General features: G+C 31.5%; 1 protein-coding gene across 1 annotated transcript; it reads right to left on the bottom strand.

Annotated features, from left to right (window-relative positions):
- Positions 1-408: 408 nt before the first annotated feature.
- On the bottom strand, positions 409-20,767 carry LOC129903571 (uncharacterized). Its single transcript, XM_055979124.1, has 10 exons — positions 20,660-20,767; positions 3,695-4,258; positions 2,799-3,239; positions 2,538-2,714; positions 2,260-2,340; positions 1,844-1,954; positions 1,571-1,768; positions 1,254-1,522; positions 1,036-1,171; positions 409-843 (listed from the first exon to the last, which is right to left on the bottom strand). The coding sequence occupies exons 1-10, from the start codon at positions 20,765-20,767 to the stop codon at positions 409-411; spliced, it is 2,520 nt and encodes an 839-aa protein (XP_055835099.1).
- Positions 20,768-22,213: the final 1,446 nt, after the last annotated feature.

Here is a 22,213-nt window from a genome sequence, read left to right as displayed (position 1 = left end):
TCAGTTCTCCTTGGCTTGGAGAGATGTCTCTCCTAGGTTTTTTTGGATCGTCGTTATTGCTAACATAACCATCCATGGCCTTCTGACAACCATATCTCCATAAGAGTGCGGCATATCTTGAACGGAAGAATTCAGCGTTTAGTCCGGTATTTGGAATAGAAATTCCATCACTAAGATATTCAGCAAAAATGGCCAGGAAAACTCCACAATCCCTGCAAAGAAAGGAATACACAAGTTTAAAAAAAGTAAAATTGACATATGAATAATTTAGGTATACATAGCCGATGTTAATACTCACAAGCTGTCACTTTCCTGTTGTGCAACTCCTTCAACATACTCAACTGCAAATGGGTGATGTGGTTCAATCATGTTACCGGTTGATTTGTCCTTGTATGAATCAAGAGACGACTAATCAGAACGTTCGTTGTTGTCAAAGAAACCACTGTCTTGCAGGTATGTTGGTAGCATTGCTGCTATCTTTTGGATCTCTAGGAAAGGGTTGCTACTTCTTCGTCTAGGCGATGAATCATACACACGTATCAAACTCTCTTTCAAAACAACTACCGCAAGAACCCAATGAAAATCCCTGTCGCAGTTTACTGGAATATATACCTCATCTACCAAATGCCATGGCAAACCGGCTGGTATTGAGAAACCTCTTATTATATTCTTCACGGATCTCTCGTGATGAGCTGTAACAGTGGCCCTTGCCATATCTTCTTGTGTAGAAATGTTAGGTGGAAGGTGATAGTAGCGTGTGTGTGCATATTCGATGTAAATTTTGAAAATGCAGTTTGTCGTTGTGTATCGATACTGATTGCTCAACTGCATCTTCGATTTCTTCTGAAGGTAGTAAAATATTACATCGATGTGCTGCACATTTTAAGAAAGTATTAGTTATATAACAACTAGCATCATGTATCAGATTATGTATGTATCAGATACATTTATCTATATATGTATCAGATACATTAATATGTATGTATCAGGTAGTAAGTATGAGTTGTATCATATTATTTATGATGAAATTTTTACTTCATCGTTCCAGCATCTGTTCGGCTGTGACATTAGGTAGAACCAGTTCTTATCTTTAGAAAATGCCACTACAAAGTCCATTTTTTCAAAGCCGAATGTAGAGCACTTAGATCTGTAATGATCCTCCTTTGAATTCCTGAATAGAAACTTGTAGTTTAATAACATAACAAATATAATATACAACTTGTATGGTTATAAGTTGAATATATCATACTTACTTGTTGCCATGTGATTTTAGTAGTCCTTTATCTATCCATTGAGAGTAGTCTGTGACAAGCTCGGATGGGGGATGATAGCATATACCAAAACCTTCAAAAGGGTGTGTTTGATGCATAACAGCTGACAAATTTTCCTTTCCCTTTTCACTCGACCCAAAGTTTGAAAGATACGGCGACTGTAAGATCTTCGAAGGAATCTTGCTTCTTCGAAATGGTGTCTTCGCATAGTCAGACAATACATTGGCTTTTGATAGAAGAGTGGTTGGTAGCTGGCTATCGCGTAATAGACATTAATCCTGAACTTGCTCATGACTAACAGCTGTCAATGGCATGGCTGGTAATGTAAGTCCGTATATTAGAGAATCTATCACATCCAGAGTTTCGGTCGAAAATGGTGCTGAAGTATTGGATTCTGATGTGCTTGGTTTGATTTTTTCTTTTTCAATCTCCTCAACTTGCTCTTCTACTTTGTCAGTTTTATCATCGGCTACTCTTCCATCTTTCTTTCCAGTGTTCTACACGTAATGTATAACGTCATTAAAAAATTTAATAATGTTGACTTTATCTCAGTAATGTATTTGATACATTACCTGTAATGTATCAGAATCAACAACAAGCTGATCAGTATCTGATCTTTGTGGTTCCATTTGGTGTGCTGATACATCCTTCAATTGTGGTGTAAAAATTAATGTTTTCGGTTCCTACAAATGTTAAAAAAAACAATTACTTAATAAAAAAATGCGGATATCATACATTATCTTAAAAAACCAATTACTTAATAAAAAAACTGCAGATATCATACATCATCTACTACAATGTTATGTTGTGATACATCATCCACCTTTTGTATCTTGACGGATGGTTCATCTTTCTGGATACATAATAACATTTACTTATGATATATATGTACTAAATGTCTAGATATATATATATTTAAAGAGGTTGAGCTTATATAAAATATATATATAGCATCAAATTGTTCATCAATTTGTTTCTGATACATTACCTTTAATGTATCAGAATAAACCTGCTGATCAAATAATTCAGGAACATCTGCTGAAATTCTTTGTTCCGATATATTGTCCACCTATTTTATCATGGTGGATGGTTCAGGTCCATGAAAACATAATAACATTTACATTTGATACGTGACAATGAAAAGTATCCAGAAGTTTAAAAGCATAAATATCAAAAATTACATGATGTATGTACCTTAATATCTTCCTGGACATTAGATTTGTCATTTTTTTGGAGTGGGTCAGATTTATTTGCAAAATTGTGCACCTCCAATCCAGTAGGTGCTTCTTGTTGTTCAACCACATGGAATATTTGATCAAAATCATCTGTTTTAACTTGAGATGATGTGCCAGTCATTCGGTTCGCCATACTGTCGATGGCTTTCAAAAGATCAATGTGATTTGAATCAATTTTATTCTCCAAACGCTTGAACTTCCGGTCAACCTTGATACATGTATATGAAAAATCAGAATGTATCACCTAATTAAAAGTATATTGAATGTGATACATCTTAAAGTAAAAACTTACGTATCTCTTTAGAGACTTCTTAATGGACTTCTTCAATGCTTTGAATTGTATATGAATAATTTGATCCGAATGACCGGAAGATTCACCTCCTACAGCTGACTTCGCCCCTGGTACATTGTCAGGAGAAACAGGCTTTTCTGATTCATTTGGTGGTATGAAATCCTTGTGCATGTTGGCTGTTTCTACTTGAATTGGCTTTTTAGCAGGGGAAGTCTTCATTCTTTTGGAAGAAGGTGGAGAAGATTTATCAGCGACATGACTGGATCTCTTTAATAATTTTGTGGGTGGTGTTGTTGAAAAGTCCTCAAATCCTGGGACTTCATGAGGTTTTCTGAAATTGACCTTGGCAGCCGATGTTGAAGCTTCAGGTTTCTGTTGGCTGCCATGAATGACAATAGAGTCCATTTCATGTTGAGATTGGACAATGTTGGAGCATGGATACTGCAAAAAATATTGATTGATTGTCAGAAAACAATTGAATAATTGATAAATGTTAATGCTGATACATAAACATGATGTATCAGAAACACTAATCCTTCATACATGCTAAACTGATAGAAAAACAACATTATCTGATACATAAATGCAGATGTATCATGAGATGTAATTCTTGATACGTTATAATTTGATACATAAGATAGAGTTTTCATTAGCTGTAAATACTGATAAATGAGTTTCTGATACATACAATTATATGTATCAGAAAGGTTCTATAAAGTATATGTATAAGATACATTATATGTTGATACATTTATATCCTGATATATAAATATATGAGCTGATACATCTACTTTATGAATCAAATTATACTGTAACAAGGTCATGAATATATAATGTATCTTAGATTTTATGTATAATGAATCAGTGCATAAACGAATAATATTCAAAGCATGTACCTCACTGAAGATGGTAGACATGAAGGTCTCAAATTTTGGCTTCACGGTGACAACACGCCAGTTAAGAATTCTGGGAATTTTATTACCCACTCTTACAGCAATTTCAGAGGGAACTTGAGATGCACATTCATATATCCAAACATTCAGAGCGTATGGCATGCCGCCTAGACGATACATTTGTTTGGCATTTGAAAACTCCTGACGCATTCCTTTTATCAATTTTGAAAATGCTATTTTTCCCCATGGATATTGCTCATACCTACCATCTTCTACCATCTTAAAATCATCAACTGATATAGGTGCATCACCTAGTTGAGAAAAAATAAAAGTGTGGATGAAATAGAGAATGGCCATCTGAACAGCGTCTTCGTTTGTTTTCCATCCTCCAACTAGAAAACGCTCAACGAAACGAGCTTTGTTGACTCCATTTTTGGCACCAGGAAAATATAAAGACAATAATCTACTTGTTTGGTCATCAGAATACCGAAAGTCATTGATATTACCGGTACATCGCAAACCAGTAATGATAGCAAAATCATTTATTGTAAATCGTAGTATATTACCCTGCACATGACGAATGTGCAATTCTTCTTTGTTTTTTTGGTCTACCTCAAGAAGTAAGAGGCATTTGATGATTTGCCCTTGAAAATTGCAGTTTGGCATATCTAAGTAGTGACCAAATATGGATTGCCTAAATAACTTTATACCTTCTTCACCTATTGATGATTCAAAATCATCAAGAAAATTAGCCCTATATGCCGTTCTGAATCTCAATGGGTGGGACGGGATCTTCTTGATGATGTATTTCATTCCCTGCATTGACATGAAAATAGTTAAATACAACTTGAACTTTATACATAAATACGATGTATCATATGCATTAAAATATCTGATGCATGAGATGAGATTCTGATACATACAGAAGATGTATCAGAAGCAGTTATATATGCTGTATCAGAAATAGTAATTCTCAAAAAATTGCATTTGAAACGGACATTATGTATCTGATACATAAATGTAGATGTATCAGAATCATTAAAACTTGAAATAATAGAAACTGAGACTTAAACATAATGTATCAGAAATAGTAAATCTCAAAAAATTGCATTTGAAAAATACATTATGTAACTGATACATAAATGATATGTATCAGCTTCATTAAAACTTGAAACAACATAAACATGATACATAAATATGATCAGAATCATTAAAACTTGAAACAACATAAACGCGATATATTCTGATACATAAATGTATATGTATCAGAATCATTAAAAATTAAAACAACAGAAACGGACACTTAAAGATGATGTATCAGAAATAGAAAATCTCCAAAAAAAATCCTTTTAAAAAGACATTATGTATCTGATACATAAATGATATGTATCAAAATCATTAAAACCTTCACAAAATTTTCATTCTAAAACAAAAAACTTAATTGAACACATACCTTTGGGAGATTAGGGCGTGTTGTAACCCCTTCAATCTTGTTGTCTATTTCTTTGGGTGCATGTTTAACTGTAGCTTTCGACTTCAATTTCTCACGTAGCTTATTCATCACTGCTGGATCGTTACGATATTTGGATCTAACTTCGTCGTAACCTTCCCAAGACGAATTCGAACCAGGAGAAACAAGAATTCCTTGATTTTTATTGGACTGTTTAAGACCATGAACGGATTCCATATGTATTATTGAAGGTATGAGAAATAAAAATAGAAAGATTTACAGAAGAAAGCAAATGATAAAAATTTAGAAGATTTTTCAAATATTTTCAGAAGAAATCAAAATATACAAATTTTAGGAGAAATCAGATTGAATGAGGATGAAGTGAAATTCCATATAAGGAAAGATTAAAATATACCTTATTTGGAACCTTGAAATTGATTAACGGTTGAAGAGTATCAAGAGCAAATTAGGGCAAGGATGAAGGAAGATTTGGGATGTATCAGTGAGGTATAGAGAGAGAAAGGAAAAAGAGGGAATTTGGAAATTTTTTGGTGCATATGGGAATAAAAGTAAATATAGTAGGGGAATATGTGTAAAAGGGTAATTTACCCTTATAAGAAACCATATACTTTATTTTGTGATAGACATAGTAGACATCATATGATACATCTTAAACATTGGAAGAGAGACCTTGTACCTTTGTGAGAGCGACCATTAACCGACATAAACCATGTGAGCTATAACATGGAGTCCCGATGTTACCCCTACATCAGAGAAAAGGGGGAGACTACTTGCCAAGGTAGACTACTATATGCCTAAGTGGATCCACTAAGCTATTGTATAAAGTGGGTACTCACCTCTAGTTCTTAGACTTAGGTACTCACCACTAAGCCTTGATATTTCGGGTACTCGCCTCTTAGAGATTGGGTATTCGCCTCTATCTCCTTTATACCTATGGTGGCACGTAGTTCTGGGACATGGGTATTCGCCTCTAGTCCAACTCGGTGTTAGGTAAACTCTCAACAGAATAGACAAATTATAAAACATAAAGTCAATCATCGTGTGGGAGGGTCCATATCTACTACCCGTCCATTCTTCATAAGAACAAAATCATAGAATAGCTCCTTAACTTTGTCTCATGTGATGTGAGTGTAGACATTCCTTCATCACATATCTTTATCCATAAAAATATCTTTAGGGCCTTAACTCACCCTATCATTAATTTACTTGAATATTATAGACTCATTGTTCACAAAACTTATTTGCAAAGAGCACATTTAAACTCATTTGTAGACATTGTCAAACATTCATTTCAATTTTTGCTTTATCATAAAAAACTAGGTGGGTTCAAATAAATCAACTTTCAAGTCATTTAAATCAATGCTAGCATGTATGAGAGTGAAAGAATTTATCATTTAAAACATCTTAAAACAACCCACCAATATACTCTAAAACTACTTTCAAGCCTTCATAGAGGGGCCTTGATAAATCATCCATTTCATGTAAATAAGGATCACCATAGGTCAACATAGACAAACAAACTTCAAATATTTAAGAATCTATACATTTGAAATCATAGTATGAAAATTCCTAAAATTTCTTATCACTTAAAATTAAGAGTCAATACACATATATATCAATAGGAGTAAATAAACTTAAATATACCACAATCTATGCATTTGGAACCATTATGTAAGATAACATAAGATTTCATCATTTAAAAATGGAAATACTAGATTGAGAAAACTTTTGGGCTCCATGGGTGGAAGGACCCATGGATGAAAATCCACATACCTTGGGGACATAAAATCTCTATGAGAACTTGAGGAAGAATTGAGACTTGAATTGGAAACCCTAACCTTGTCTTGAAGCTCTTGGGAGAATTCGAGAGGAGAGGAGTTTAGTATATTGAGTCTAATTGTGAGAAATGAGAGGTTTAGAAGGTTTAGGATCTAGGGTCAATTCAGTCCCCAAAACGACCTCACTTTGGGAACAACACAAGAAATGACTAAAATGACCCTAAAATCTGGAAAATAGGCAAAAATAACTGCTGGCGCTATAGCTGGCGCGACGCGCCAGCACCCAAACTACTGAGGCTAGTTTGCCTCAAATTTCTGCAGAGATAGTTTGTGGTAAAATGGTCATAACTTTTGATTCCGAACTCATAATGAGGCAAACTTAGTGGCGTTGGAAAGAAGACTCAAAGAAATTAAATTTGATAGGTCCTGGTCCACACAATTCTCTATATTCTAGGAGATATGGTCATTTGAATTTGACCTTTATACGAACTCATTCAGAAAATTAGCCAAGACGAATTCTTTGGACTTGGCTTGGTTTTAGGGATTCCTTATGACCCTAAATCATATCTAATACCCTTAAATTACTTATTAATTAATCCTAACTCATGAATATACTTTAAAGTCATCGAGTGCGATCCTATACATACCTGAAGAATGGTTCGAATCTTGGCGTAGAAATTTTTGGGGTGTTACATCGGTACAAGATATCTATATGATTGTCTAGGGTACCACGTCTGGTATAATTCATAAATAGTTGAGTCGGGTACCATGCTAGTATACTAATAGTTTGTTTGTGGGTTCAATGAGAGGACCAGATATGTTCTTTGTGTGATCATGTGGGACATGTTTCATTTATTGGTGATTCAGGATATTGTGATTGAGAATCTGTATTATGCTGTGACTTGATATTTATGTGTTGACTTATTTTACCATGTGCTAGTTGCTTGTTTACATTTATGTTTTGGAATTGGTCATGTAATTCTATCAGTACACTGTGGTTGTGTATTGATACTGCACTTACTCTTTATTTATTGAGTGCAGGATAAATTTAGGTGCTCAGTTGAGAGATACTTGTTGAATCCAACGGTGAACTGGTTCTTTCAGGCCGCTATTGTAACACTCTGTGCTATTTTAACTTAGATAAATTTTGAGAATCCAGATAAAAGTGAGAAATCAGTGGACTGCCAGTGGTCTACGACCCACTCTACGACTCGTAAAGTGTTCTACGAGTCGTAGAAGAGGATCGTAGAACCCATCCACACTTATCCAAAACTTTAGTCTTTAAGGTCCCTTCTACAAGCCTTGTTACAACCCGTAGAGAGTATTATGACCTGTAGGGTCATTCGTGGAGTTGAGTGGCACATTCTAGTAGCTATTGCAATATGCATTTAGACCCTACAATAGGGTCTACGGCCTGTAGGAATTTGCACGACCCATCAAGGGGTCCATAGACCCCAACCCTTTTTTCTTCAGTAAAGTCCACGAGGGAATTTGACGACCCGTCTTAGGGTTTACGACCAGTAGAAGGGTGGTCGTAGACCCATTATGCAATTTCCAATAGGTCCTTATTTTGGACCATAGTTTCTTCGAGTGACCTTCTACAGTCCGTAGGAAGTCCAAGCTATTTTGGGATAAAAATTAATCCCTTATCAGTACCCAACGGGATTTTTCTCTCATTAAGACTTAGAATCTTTTTAGAGCAAGAATTGGAGAGAAGGAGAAGAGCTAGGTTCAAGAGTTTCAAGCAAGATCATCAAGTTTTGCTTAGATAATCTTCATTACAGGTGTGTAAGGCTATCAATATTGGTGTAAGACCCCAAAAGTTAGAAGGCCAAACAAAGGGAAAATGTTGCAAAAATATTATAGAAAATCACCTGGTGCTAGTTTCTATGAGCTGTAGGAAGGCAGTTATAGAAGGCCCGAGAAAATTTTGGATTCTGAGACGAGCCAAGTTGACGGATTGTAGAAAGTTTGAAGAGCTGTATAAAAAGCTCGTAGGAAGGTCCTGAAAAGTAAAAATTTCACTAAGTGTTCGATCACTCTATGAGTAGGTCCTACAGACCGTAGAAGTTTCTACGATCCATAAGGTTGACCCGTAGGAGGTGATCAGAGACTTGGTTTTATGTTTTGGAAAAAGTTGGCAGTACGAATGGGACTACGACCCGTAGGATAGTTGATGACCCATAGACCAAGTTGTAACTTGGGTCCTGAGTTTTGGAGATTTGGATAAGTGATGTGATATTCTACGAACCATTTCTACGACCCGTAGAAGAGTCAACGACTCGTAGACTTGACTCGTAGGGTCAAAGTTGCAATTTCAGTAGCTCAAGTTTTAGTGCACTGAGTTCGACGAAGGGTCCTATGACCCGTAAACTTTGGTCGTAGGCTAGACTTCAGAGATCAAGGTTTGGAGGTCTTATTCTACTACCTCAATCCAACGACCTCGTTGAAGGACCTTCGACTCGTAGGTTCCAGTTAGAGATCAACTTTCATGTACTTACATCATTCGACATTGCATCTTTTCATGATGCAAACACATGTGCTAGAGATCATCAATAGAAGTACCATTAAGGATCATTCTTTGTCAGGTATTGATGAGACCTCTTTGCATTCGGATGCGCTCTTGAGTCTTACTTTCAGTTTTTATATTATTAAGTATTTGAGGTAGTAATGGATCTGTTTCGGTACCTATTTCAGAGTCACATTATAGATTTCATAGACTAGTTAGACAGAGTTTGAGTTTATTCAGTTTTATTCATTTGAGTTATATTTTGAAAACATTGAGTTATGTCTTATATATATTTGAGTGTTGAGATCTTATTTTGAGAAGTTAAGTTCTTATACTTATTTATGCCCATCTGAGTTACTTTTATGAGTTAAGTCTTCCGCTTAGTGAGTTAGCCAGACCAAGGGTTCGCTTGAGAACCAATAATTATTTCTGAGTGTCGGCCACGTCTACGGTGTAGACTTGGGGCGTGACAGTCATGGATTCCTCTTGTTTTGTAGTCCTTTCTTTTTGGACTCAATCATTCTTACACTTTAGTTTTATGCTTATTGTGTGAGGTTCTATCCCCATATTCTAGACTTTATTAGAACTTTTGGTACTATGACTTTCAGGTTTTAGGGGTTTATTTTTTGTATATTATTTTTGTTAATTATTGGGTTTATGGAACTCAAGCTTTTATTGGTTTTAAAATTGTTTTACTTTCATTTATTGCGTGTTTGGGAATTTTAAAGTTGTTTGATGGGTTAAGTTAGGTTAAACGTTAGTTTTTCCATTTGAGGATTAGTGTGGGTGTCACTCACAGCGGTCTGGGTCGTGACACAATATGATATCTAGCTTTGAGAAAAAGCTCATGTATGACATCCGTTAAAAGTTTGGCTCATTTATGCTATTTTCGTTTGAGAAAAGACTCATCCATGTCATTATGGATTAACTGAAAACCCATTTGTATTTAGCAAAACCATTTTATCCACATGGAGAACAATGATTCAGTTAAGTAAAGATGGACGAAGGGAGTACTTCACTACTCCCTTCGTCCATGTTAGATTGACATCTTACTAAATACAGTTATCCCATATTGCTTGATCATTTACTAAATTAGGATAGAATTAATTAATTTTTTTTCCATTTTAACCCTATAATTAAATGACATTTGGAAGTTTAAACAAATTTTGAAGATCCAAGATTATTTTTTTCAAGAGGCTAATTAATTACTTTGATGTTTGAATAATCTATGTACTTACTTCGTCCCATATTAGTTGATCACTTTTCATTTTACACGGTGTTTAAGAAATCATAAATAAGAAGATAATTTTGCTAATTCACCCCTTATAAAACTTCTTGGGAACTTTACAAACAAATGTGAACACTTTGAAGAAGAATTAATTGCAAGAGTAATATAGAAAAAGAATTAATGAATGCTTTCTTGATTTAATAAGGTGGTCAACTAATATGGGACAAATGGAGTATTTTTTCTAGGTTATTTTTATGTGCATTATTATGAACAAAGGGCAAAATAGTAAAGTTGATTAATTTATTAATGATTTCTTAATTACTATTTAAAATAAAAATATACCCCATTTAATATGGAACGGAGGGAGTAATATGTAGCTCTGCAATATCTCTTTATCTCATCAGATCAAGGATTAAAGGTAAGCACGAGGGCTAGGGGATACAAAGGATTCATTCGTGCCTCCTTTATTTTTGTCAAAAAAACTATATTGTAGATATAAAGTTAAAATTATATGTTATATGTGTAATAAATATTGTCCCTTGACCTTTTTTTTTTAAATATATGTTTACTTCTTTTATTTCAGTGAAAAATCTTAGTTCATCAAATAAATTATATTTTAATTATTAACCAACATAAGAGAAGTCAAATCATAAATTTAGAACGCAAAACTAGTACTTATATAATCAAATCAAATTAAAGTATCATACCTAATACTATGGAGAGGACAAATGTTAAGTCGTGTAAGAATGTTAATTCCATAAAAATGGCATGATTAAGGACTCAGCCCTTTTCTAATCCATGACGTTGTAACTTGTTTACCTCATTCCTGATGTCTACTGGGATTCTATTTTATTTTATTTGAGGCAACAACAAAAATAAAAAGAAAATTTGTCGGGAGATAATTGATAAAGATGTCTATTTTAAACTAGATACTGGTATAAAAAATATTAACTAGTTTTTTTTTATAATAAAGATGAAATAATATTAAGCAAGTGGCTGATCAATTATTCAATTTGCATTATCCACGACTTATTAAATCATGATGTAATTTCGTACACCTAATTTATCGTCGTGCTTGTGCTTGCTTCCGCTGGCACTATTTTTAAATTTTGAACTTTTCCTGTTGCATTTTACAATACTAGAAATAAAAGTTTTTTCCCACCGTAAATAAGTGAATGATTTGTGCAATAAAACATAATTTTTTCATTTATTTTCTATCGAACCGATTCACTGAAAAAATTCATGATGAAAAATAAATTCTAACTGAAATAGTGAGAAACTTCCTAATTTTTTCGTATAAAAACCTTACTATTTTTTTTCCATTAGTTCAATCAAAATATCTATAAAAAATAGCTATTGAACATTTTATAGTAAAAATATTTAATGAAAAAATAATAATCTTTTAGTATTGCAAGGTCTTCTTTGTTAGTTTTTGGAGTGTACTCCAAAAGAATATGGCATATTGAAAATATTTTAATTTTAAATATATTATATTACTTTTAATTATATTCTCCACTAAAAGTCATAGTAGTATGTTCAGAACCACAATTCTTATAGTAATAATTTTGGTATGCATTTGACAAACTGTTTTTTTAAAATAAAATTCTATATTTAATTAAATATCTTCATATAAAATCATGAAATGGATAGAATTTTTTTTTTCCTTAAACTCTATAAAATGATACATCAAACAATTGGGCAACGGTAGTGTAATCCGCCGGATGAAAATATAAATTAACTCAAACAAGCAACGCATGTTAAAAATGAAATAGTTGTCCCTTTGGGGACATCCGATAAAAAGAATTAAAATGAGATAATTTTAAATAGGATGGTAGTTAATCTCATTATTAATTAATGCTAATACAAATGTTAAATTTTCTAGTATCAACTTTGAAGTTAAAAAATGTAATTAAAGTATGCATTGTACTATTACTTTACTTCTCTCATAGAATAAGCCAAATTAGTAATCAACTAATCTCAACATTAGTACAATTTTTAATAATAATTTGTTGTGTGTTAGTGTAACCAACTAATCTCTAAACATTAGTAGAAATTTTTAAGGATATTGTATAACTACCCATTGAATTATGACCGAAATTTCAGCGACAAAGTTTATATTACTCCCTAAACTATTTTAAACAAATATACCCTAAAAGCTGACGTGACATAGAGAGTGTGCACACTCTCTTGAAGGCAAGTGATGAGTGAAAGAATTGAACACATGCCATTTTTTAATTGATAACTTTATAATTAGATAGTAAACATAATTATTGATATTAAAACTTATATATATTTAATTATTTTCCTTTCTTTCCATATAAATATTTATTTAATTTCTTCCTCAATTTAAAATTTATTTTTTTCTTTAATTAATTTCTTATCTTTTCACTTTTAATTATTAAAAAAAAATATTTGTATTTTTTAAAAATTCATTAAAAAGTGTCCTTTAATTTTAACGTTTTAATTTTTTTAAGTTTTATTTGATTTTTTTCACTTATTTTGATATCCATTCAAAATTAACTTATTTTAAATACAAGGTATTTGGAATTAAATTTGAAATCAAATTAAAAGGAAAGACAAAGAAAATAAAATCAATAGAAAAATAAAACAGAAAAGACAATGAATGAAGTTAAAAAAAAGTTTAAATACATGAATTTTTTAATTTTTTTTTATGTGTATTAACTTAATTTAAATACAAGATAAAGAAAATAAGAATATTTGAAAAGAATTAAAAACTTTAAGAAAAAAACTATAATTTTTTTTAAAAAAAAATAGATTTACTGACGTGGCAGACGAGTGTGTACAAACACTACTAATTTACTTGATTGAATGTGTCACGTCAGTATAAAAGGTGCACAAAAATACAGAAAAAGTGAGTTTGGAGGGGGGGGGGGGGGATTATAACATCCTAATTAAGTTAAATGTGTCACTGAAATTTCGATTATAGTTTGAATGTACTTATGCTTTATCCTAATTTTTATAATAAGTCGTTATGTAAGCTGGTCTTCTATCGGTAATCAGGAACTCTTATCAGTAGTCGTTATGCCTTTCAGAATGTTTTATTACATTTATAATTATGAATACCAAAACTCATTCTAAATATACTTTTCTAAAATTTGCCTTTCAGAACTCCCTGAGTAACAGTCATACCCTTGATTTTTGGGATATTAATTATTAGGCTGAATTCATCGGTGACCATTTAAAGTTGACACTAATTTTTATTTAGATATTTTAATTAGACTTTGTTGATTTAAAACACCTTATGTCATGCTTCGTTGTATCATTTTGATATTTTTGACTAACTTGACACATAATGTGTGTTGCACTAATTCAGAGTGCATGAAGAGCTTTTTTTCGTAAAATAATTTTTTTTTTATTGACTCTTTCTTCCCACCACCATCCACCTACTCCACCACCATCATATCCTCCCCTTCTATGTTACCACCAAGATCACCCATCTTTGTCATTTTCTTCTTCCCCACCGCAAGAACCATCAACTTTTCTCCCTTCTAATCATCATTTATAGTAATAGGTACAGTAAATTAAATTTGGGTTCTAAAATAATTTTTGATGAAACTCCATTTCTAAATATCCATAATTTGAAAATCCTTTTTGGTGCCAAAATTTTCACGATCCACAAAAGCCCCAAAAATCGCCACTAAAAGGCTATAGCAATGATAATTGGGTCGTGGCTAGTACTTTCATAACTAAAGGTTTGTTATGATGACAACAGAGAGTCGCCACAATAAACTCACATTTGTGGCGACATATCACCACAATAAGTCAAGTTGTATGCTGCAAAAATAGTTTTTACATCAAAGATCTTGGTCAAATCGCCACAAAAAGTAAGATTTAGTGACGACATAGTCGCCGCAAAAAGCTTAATCTTATCGACAACAACTTTCATGTCGCTACTAAAAAGCATATTAGTAGCGATTCTTGTTGTCACAAAACCAATAAACTATCAACAACAACTTCCATGTTTTGACCAGGAAAAAAAAGACTTTTGTAGCGACCCTTGTCGCCCCAAAAACTAGTATACCATCTGTGACAAGTTTTACTTTGTTATAAAAAGAACAACTTTTAGTGGCAATAATAATCGCTATAAAAATTGCTAAATTTGTCCTCTCTAAATCGGATTTCCTACCATACAACAGCCAAAAATGATAGCAAATTTTTAATGCAACTGAATTCTCTAAAAAAAATATATAGTTATTAAAAGCATCCAATAGCATTCTACAAACTACAAAAGTATTCTCAAGTCGTATATTTTAAGTCCATTACCAGAAAGTTAACTACATATTGTATAGTACATAAGTGACATTGTATGCATATATAGATATGATTTTTTTAAAAATGCTTTCATAGCACGCCTTCAAGCTCTTCTTTGGTCGGCCCTATTGTTTAAGAACATTATCCCTGCTATTAAAAGAATACATAATCATTTTGAAAAATCTCACAATCTAATGCTAATAATAAAAAGGATGACATAGAGCAATTAAGATTTTAAAAATCAATGACATAATAGTTCAAACACTTCTCAAGATAAATTTAAAGAAAAATAAAAATGGATCAAAAGTCATACACAGATAAAGAGCCCCCAGTACAATATACAGAAAGCAAATGTAATTGAGAGTGAAAGTGTGAAGAAAACACACAAAAGGAAACAACTAATACATCAAAAAAATTAACGGGTTGAAGTTAATGAACTTATTAATCATAATTGAATAAAGGTTTGCCAGCCAGTAAACTCTTTCTAGAGCTAAGTAAGAAGGATCAATACTTCATACTCCTATAATTTTTCTAGCTTTTGTTGTCAACAGGGTGAACTGGACTAAATTTGTTAGTTCAATAGTTAAATCATTACAGTAATCAACAAAAGAAAAAAAACAAAACACCAGCCATTATTTTTCTTAGGAAAGAAGTTATCAAACTCATCAAATGTAAAATCTAGAGTGCTAATTAGCGCCTTATTGCAAATTACAATGGACACAAAACAAACCACCAACCAAAGTTGGTGCTCATAAGTTAATAAAGCAACAAAAAAACATGCATTTAGGAATTTTTTAAAACTCTATTTGTATATTTCGCTTGCCAATATATAGACAAGGTAAGAATTTTTCAAAATTTATACATTTAAGAATTTTTCAAAACTTATACAAATCAAATGTATTAACAAATCATCCACAAAAATAATAATTATATACAAATTCTGAATTTATACAGTTATGAATTTTTCAGAACTTATGCAAAAAAAATGTATCAACAAATCGTATACAATAGCTAGGGTAAGCATATACAAATTCTGAATTTATACAATTAGGAATCAAATTATACAAATTGAATAGCAAATTGATTAAACTGTAGCCGTGTTTAATAATTAACTAAAATTATAGCTTAAGTACATAATAAACAATTAAATGTTTGCCACATCACATAATTTCTCCTATGTTTTTGGGTCAAACAGTAAACTATAACAAGTCCAAAATCATTTTTTCCAGAATCTAAGAGCCTATTTGACATTGCTGTTGCTAGGTCAAAAGTACTTATTTTGAGATAAAAATATTTTTTAAAAAAATTAAGGTGTTTACCTAATCAATAAAATTGCTTTTAGTTGGAAGCAGAAATAATTTTTTTTGCTTTTGGGGAGAAACTCAAAATTTTTGCTTCTTGAAAAAAGAAAAAGCAGAAGCAGAAGCAGAAGCAGAAAATTATTTTTTTCAAGATCAAACTATCCTTGCCATATATACATATTTACCAATACATCTATTACATTTATTTATTATTGTGGTGAATTTTCGTATGTGATGATTTAATTTGTGGAATGATTTTTAAATTTATTTTGTTTGATATATTAATTATATTTAAATATTATGTTAATATTATATCAGTATTAATTATTTTTATTTATGTATGTATAATATTGATTGAAAATTTGAATATGTACACTTTAATTTAATAAAATAAAAATTTTATTAAAAATTATGTAATAGATGTTTAAATAATCTATTTTTATAAAATAATCTTAATATTAGAAGTAAATTGATACTTTTCCTTTTTCATAATTTTACTCTCAAAAGCACTTTTTAAAAAAGATTAGCTAAATACAATATGCTTATCAAAAGCACTTTTCAAATGAATTAGCCAAACATAAATTATATATTTCGAATTTCAAAGTTTCGACAAATATAATGGCCCACAAAATCAAACCTCTCAGGGTGAAAAACTAAATTTCTTAATTTGTTTAGTCGAACTAACCTTCCAAGGCAACTCTGCATAACATCCCTACCCACATAATACAATATATTAATTAATCTTCCTAATTACGTTTTCAATTGTATTGGTAAAATTCAGAGAAATTTTTTCTGGAGATCGATATATGGCAAAAAAAATAATCAACTTTGTGAAATGAGATGTAGTCACACTCACCACTAATAAAAGGGATGGTGGAGTAGGTATCCAAAATTGCAAGAGCAAGAACTTAGCTCTAATATCAAAACTAGCAAACACCACACGTACATGTTTCAAACTTACTATTCAATATCTGAGTTACCTACAGAAGGTTAGATCACTAGGTCACCTCCTAACGGAGCAATACAACATAACAACATATCTCGTACCAAAGAAAATTATTTTTTTTGCCTTCTTAAATTCTATATTTATAAGAACTAAAACAGTAAAAAGATAATAATAAACTAGCCTGGAATAAAGTTACTGCATAATTCTAACAAACATTGTCCTACCTCATCCACAATTATTTGTGCTTGTCCCATCTCTATAATAGGTTGTGAAACTTTAACTGATAAAGAATTTCTCTTATACATTTGAGGAAAGCTATATAAATAATTATCACACCATGAAAGCCCCTCAAAATTATAAAGTTAGCTAGGTCTAAAATAACATTAAAAGAGGCTATTTTTCGAAGTGATATGACATGTTAACATATTCTTTCATACCAATATTCAACAGTATAGTTAGATGAAAAACAAAAATATACATTGACCCAACTACAATATATGCAGAGAAACCAAGGCCTTGTTGATCTCTGCCATTAAAACCTAATATATTTCATGAACAAATACTACTTGTGTTCAAACATGTGAGATCATTAATGCTTCTGTCCCCACGAACGCTGCATCTTGTTGCCGCTTTGAGGCCGTTTGGATTGTCTTATAAGCTGTTTTCAACTTTTTTGAGTCTTTGACTGGCCAACTTAAAGTCATTTTGTGCTTAAAATAAGCCCCAATAAATAGTTGGGTTTATTTGGATGAACTTATTTTAAGCAGTTTATAAGTTGAAAACAACTTATAAGTCAAAAAAAAAGTTGGTCTGCACCTACTTTTTTTTTAACTTATAAGCAGTTTTCAACTTATAAACTGATTAAAAATAAATCAATCCAAACAGGCTATATAATTGAAAATAGAATAGTTGTTTGGAAAAAAACAGACATTACCGGCCAAACTCTACACCATTTTAGAGATATGATTAATACAATAACATTTCAACTCCCAATAGAATATATTAATAGGTACAAGTACCTTATCAAGTTGCAACAAAATTTAACCTAATCTCTTTGCAGTCTCTTTCTATTCCATCAAGAATGCTTAAAAAAATTTCATAACCAAAAATGCAAAAGTAATTCAATACAAATTCATAAAAGATAAAATTTTACAGATCATTGAATAAAATACTGATGTAAGCTGTCGTACAAACTGATGACAAAAGGGAAAAGCCCACAAAAAGAAATAGGAACGAACCAAAAAATTGTCATGATTGTGATAAGGAATTGAGCACTTTAAATTGTTTTTCTTTTGACATGGTGAATAGAGGAAAAACTGACATGGTGAATGGAGTAGAAACTACGAGGAAATTATAGTTTCTTTTCATTATTTTTTTGTTGAAGATCTAAAGTAAAATTTCTAAGGAATTGACCACGTACATATATTAGGGATGAAATTTATCACAAAGAAGAAGATAAAAAACTACGGTTACGATTTGCCTAGTTTGTATAATTAGTTCCCAAAGATATACAACAGTTTGAAGGACACAAGAGTGGAGAAAACATGTTTAAAGGTAAAGATAAAATAAACAAAAAAACATAAAAGTATAGAGGAAAACATAAAAGTAAAATTTTGAATTTTAAGGCTGACACATAAGCGGGTCTAAGATTCTCTTTTATATATATATATATATATATATGTCTTGTGGTAGTAAGCTTCACACTTGCTTTATATATACTTGTGGTTTTGCATAGTGGGACTCTCGTACACATTATATCTCGCTACTCGAGGGATCTTTTATTGGTGATAAGTATGTGCTAATTTTTCTTAAACTGATATAACATAATACATTTTTTTTCAATGGCTACAAACCGCTCTCTTTTTTCAATATATTATTTATTTATTTTGATTAAAGAAGATTTTATATATATTTAATATGCATCAGTACAAACCACGTGGTTACAAGGCCTACTATTAGTGATTAGTACTAGTTAAACTATTAAACAAGCTACTATATATATTACATTCCAAGGGTTCCTTTCGTAAATTAAAAAAACTAGTTAACCCGTTGTCATTCTTCCATGGCTTCGGCTACAAAAAGAGGTGGTGTTGTCCACTTCACAAAAAAATCATTTGCTTTCGATCTTGATCCTTTCTTAGCTAGAAGGTCCGCCACTTGGTTATACTTCCTAAGGTTGTGTTTGTTCGGCGAACTCTTCAGTTGTTGGATTACTTCCATGCATTTCAGTACAATGTTAGAGTAGTGTTCAGTTTCTTCATTTATTAAAATTGTAGCTTCTCTTCAGTCTTTTGCTTCTCTTAAATTTCTCCACTACGTCTTTTTTGATGGTTCTTTTGATCTTGTCTTGTTGAGTTCTTAGTATAGATACCTAGTAATGTCGAAGCCCATAATGTATTAGGGTTAGTGGAGATTCTCCAAGCTAACTTACTCAGCAATGCATTGTTCCTCGGCTTACTTTTCTAGATTCCTATTTTTTCAATCTATTATATCATCACAGGTGTCTCAAAGATAATACTACTAAAATATGTGCTTTAAGACTGCAAAAGTGAAAGACCCAAAATTTTATTATATAACTTGGGAAAGATACTTTCAAGTTAATAAAATGCTATCCATTTATTTGTAATACAATATCTTGGTTCTTGTTCTCAAAAACCTTATTGGTAAATAATAAATTGTAAGTAGTTTAATTCAAAGTTTTAAGATATCAAACAAAGTACTACTATAATTTAACTAAGAAGTTAAAAAATTAAAAAATATAATTTACTCCATTCCTAATGTCACGACTATATAAGAAAATAATGTTTTTTTCTAAATATATAATGTAACTTTGTAATACATATAGTTGTATTGTTCTAGTGGTTATAAGAAGATTTTTCCTAAAGAATTAAAATTAATTGTAACTTGAATATTAAGAAGATTTTTGCTAAAGAATTAAAATTAATTGTAACTTGAATATTGAAATACAAACTTAATAATGTGGAAAGAAAGTGTATTACTAGTCACTATACAAGAAAATTATAATTTTTATATTAAAAAGATTCTAAAAAATAATATTTAAATCTATATAAAAAGGGCAGTCCGGTGCACTAAAGTTCCCGCTATGCGCAGGGTCCGGGGATGGGCCCGACCACAAGGGTCTATTATTTGAGAGCTTAATCAAATGAATGAATATATTAGATTAAATTTCTATCTCTGATATTTTTTATATATATAATAGAATCCTCAGTCCGGTGATGTGGCATTCTCCTAATCAAGGATTTTCACTTATATTTTGTTCTCATTTTTAACCTTTTCCTCCTATTATTTTCCTGCCTACAGTTTCTTGATTTTGAAATTACAAATCGGTGCTTTGATAACCATATACTCAAAAGTTTCACCCTTTCAAAGCTTGTATTAACAATTAAAGACACGCACCAATTCAATAATCACAAACTAATGTGTTTTTATATACATGGCTAACCGCCAGGTCTAACGATGTGGTATTTCGACCAACAATTAACAAGAAAACCTCCGACAAGAAATACGAATGGGCAGTAACATCCTTCATCGTGCTGGATACATCAGCCATTAAATTTTCTAAACCCAACAATAAAATATCAACGGCAACAAAAACAAACATTCGCCAGAGTTATCTTTTTCTCAAATTTTCATTAATGTGTTTCTTTCAATGCCAAAAGATAGTGCTCATGGATCCGATGCCCATCTCAACATAACAGTTGTATCTCAATCAGTTTTGTTTTTCCTATTTATTACTCCTCTTTTAATTTTTCTACTTAATTTATTTGATTTTTCTATATTAATTTTTTAAATAAATAATAATAATAAATTATTTTGTTGTTGTAACATAGTTATAAAGAAAATATAAAAACGACAAAAACGCATCAAATTTATAAGTTTTTTATTTGACAAAAAAAATATAATTAAGTGAAAATGTGAAAGTATAACACCATGGGAGAACTTTTTTCTGATTAATGATGTTAATTCATGAGTATAAACTTTTCTATATAGTCTTTCATTATAGCCAAATTGTAATGGAGATCATTTAACCCAATGTAAGCAGATTTTTTTGTGCAAAATATGTTAAGAAAAATATCCTATATTTCTAACAATTGTATAGGTTGGGCTCGATTTTCACCCTTCAACCCGCCACAATTGTGGTCTTTCTATGAAAAATAATATTGAAAGAAGTTTTGATTTTCTTAAGTTCTAACAATAATCTTCATGTTTATTACTTTATGTCTACTATTAAAAAAGACTCATTTGTAAGTTTAATGAGGTCATTCATGACCGCGCGAAGCGCGGGTCCATTATCTAGTTAGTACATATATATACTACTTCATTGGTTCTGATTTTCTCTTTTTTCCATACATTCGAGCAAATAGTCATGTGATGCCCACCATAATAATTAGAGAAAACACGTAAACACACCACTGAAGTTATTTCATTTTTTTTAAAAAGACACATTAACTTTGCGGGCGCCCTATTACCCCACAAAACTATTTAATACCTTTGTAAATGGACCATTTTGATCCATTTTGGCCCGGCATCTGTCAACACGCAAATGACACGCGTGAGGTTCTTTTTTTTCTTCCCAAAACCAATAAAAAAGCGTCACATTTCATTCTTTTTCTCTATTAAATACACCTTCTTCTCCAAATTCTAAAATGAGCCGTTGAGGCCATTTTTGTACTCTCTCTTATGAAATCAGCCCAAAAGGTAAGAATTTGATTTAATTTATTGTCTGAAAAGTTAATTTATTGTCTGAAAAGGTATAATTTCTTCTTATTTCTTTTAAATTTGAGAAATCAAGATATATTTTGTGTTTAGGTTTTGAAGAAAAATCTTCTTATAATGTCAAATTCAATCTTGAACCGTATTTGTAATGACGCTAATGATCCAATGCTGCGTGTGAAAATTCGATGCAAACATAGAGACTTACTTTCAATGCAAACTCCGTGGTCGGAGGATAATCTAGCTCGAAGATTTTGAACTACAACCAATAGTTTTATCTTGT

Source organism: Solanum dulcamara, chromosome 9 (assembly GCF_947179165.1).
Source record: "Solanum dulcamara chromosome 9, daSolDulc1.2, whole genome shotgun sequence".
NCBI lineage: Eukaryota > Viridiplantae > Streptophyta > Magnoliopsida > Solanales > Solanaceae > Solanum > Solanum dulcamara.
The sequence above is the reverse complement of the archived record's forward strand: the minus strand, read 5'-3'. Positions and strand labels throughout refer to the sequence as shown.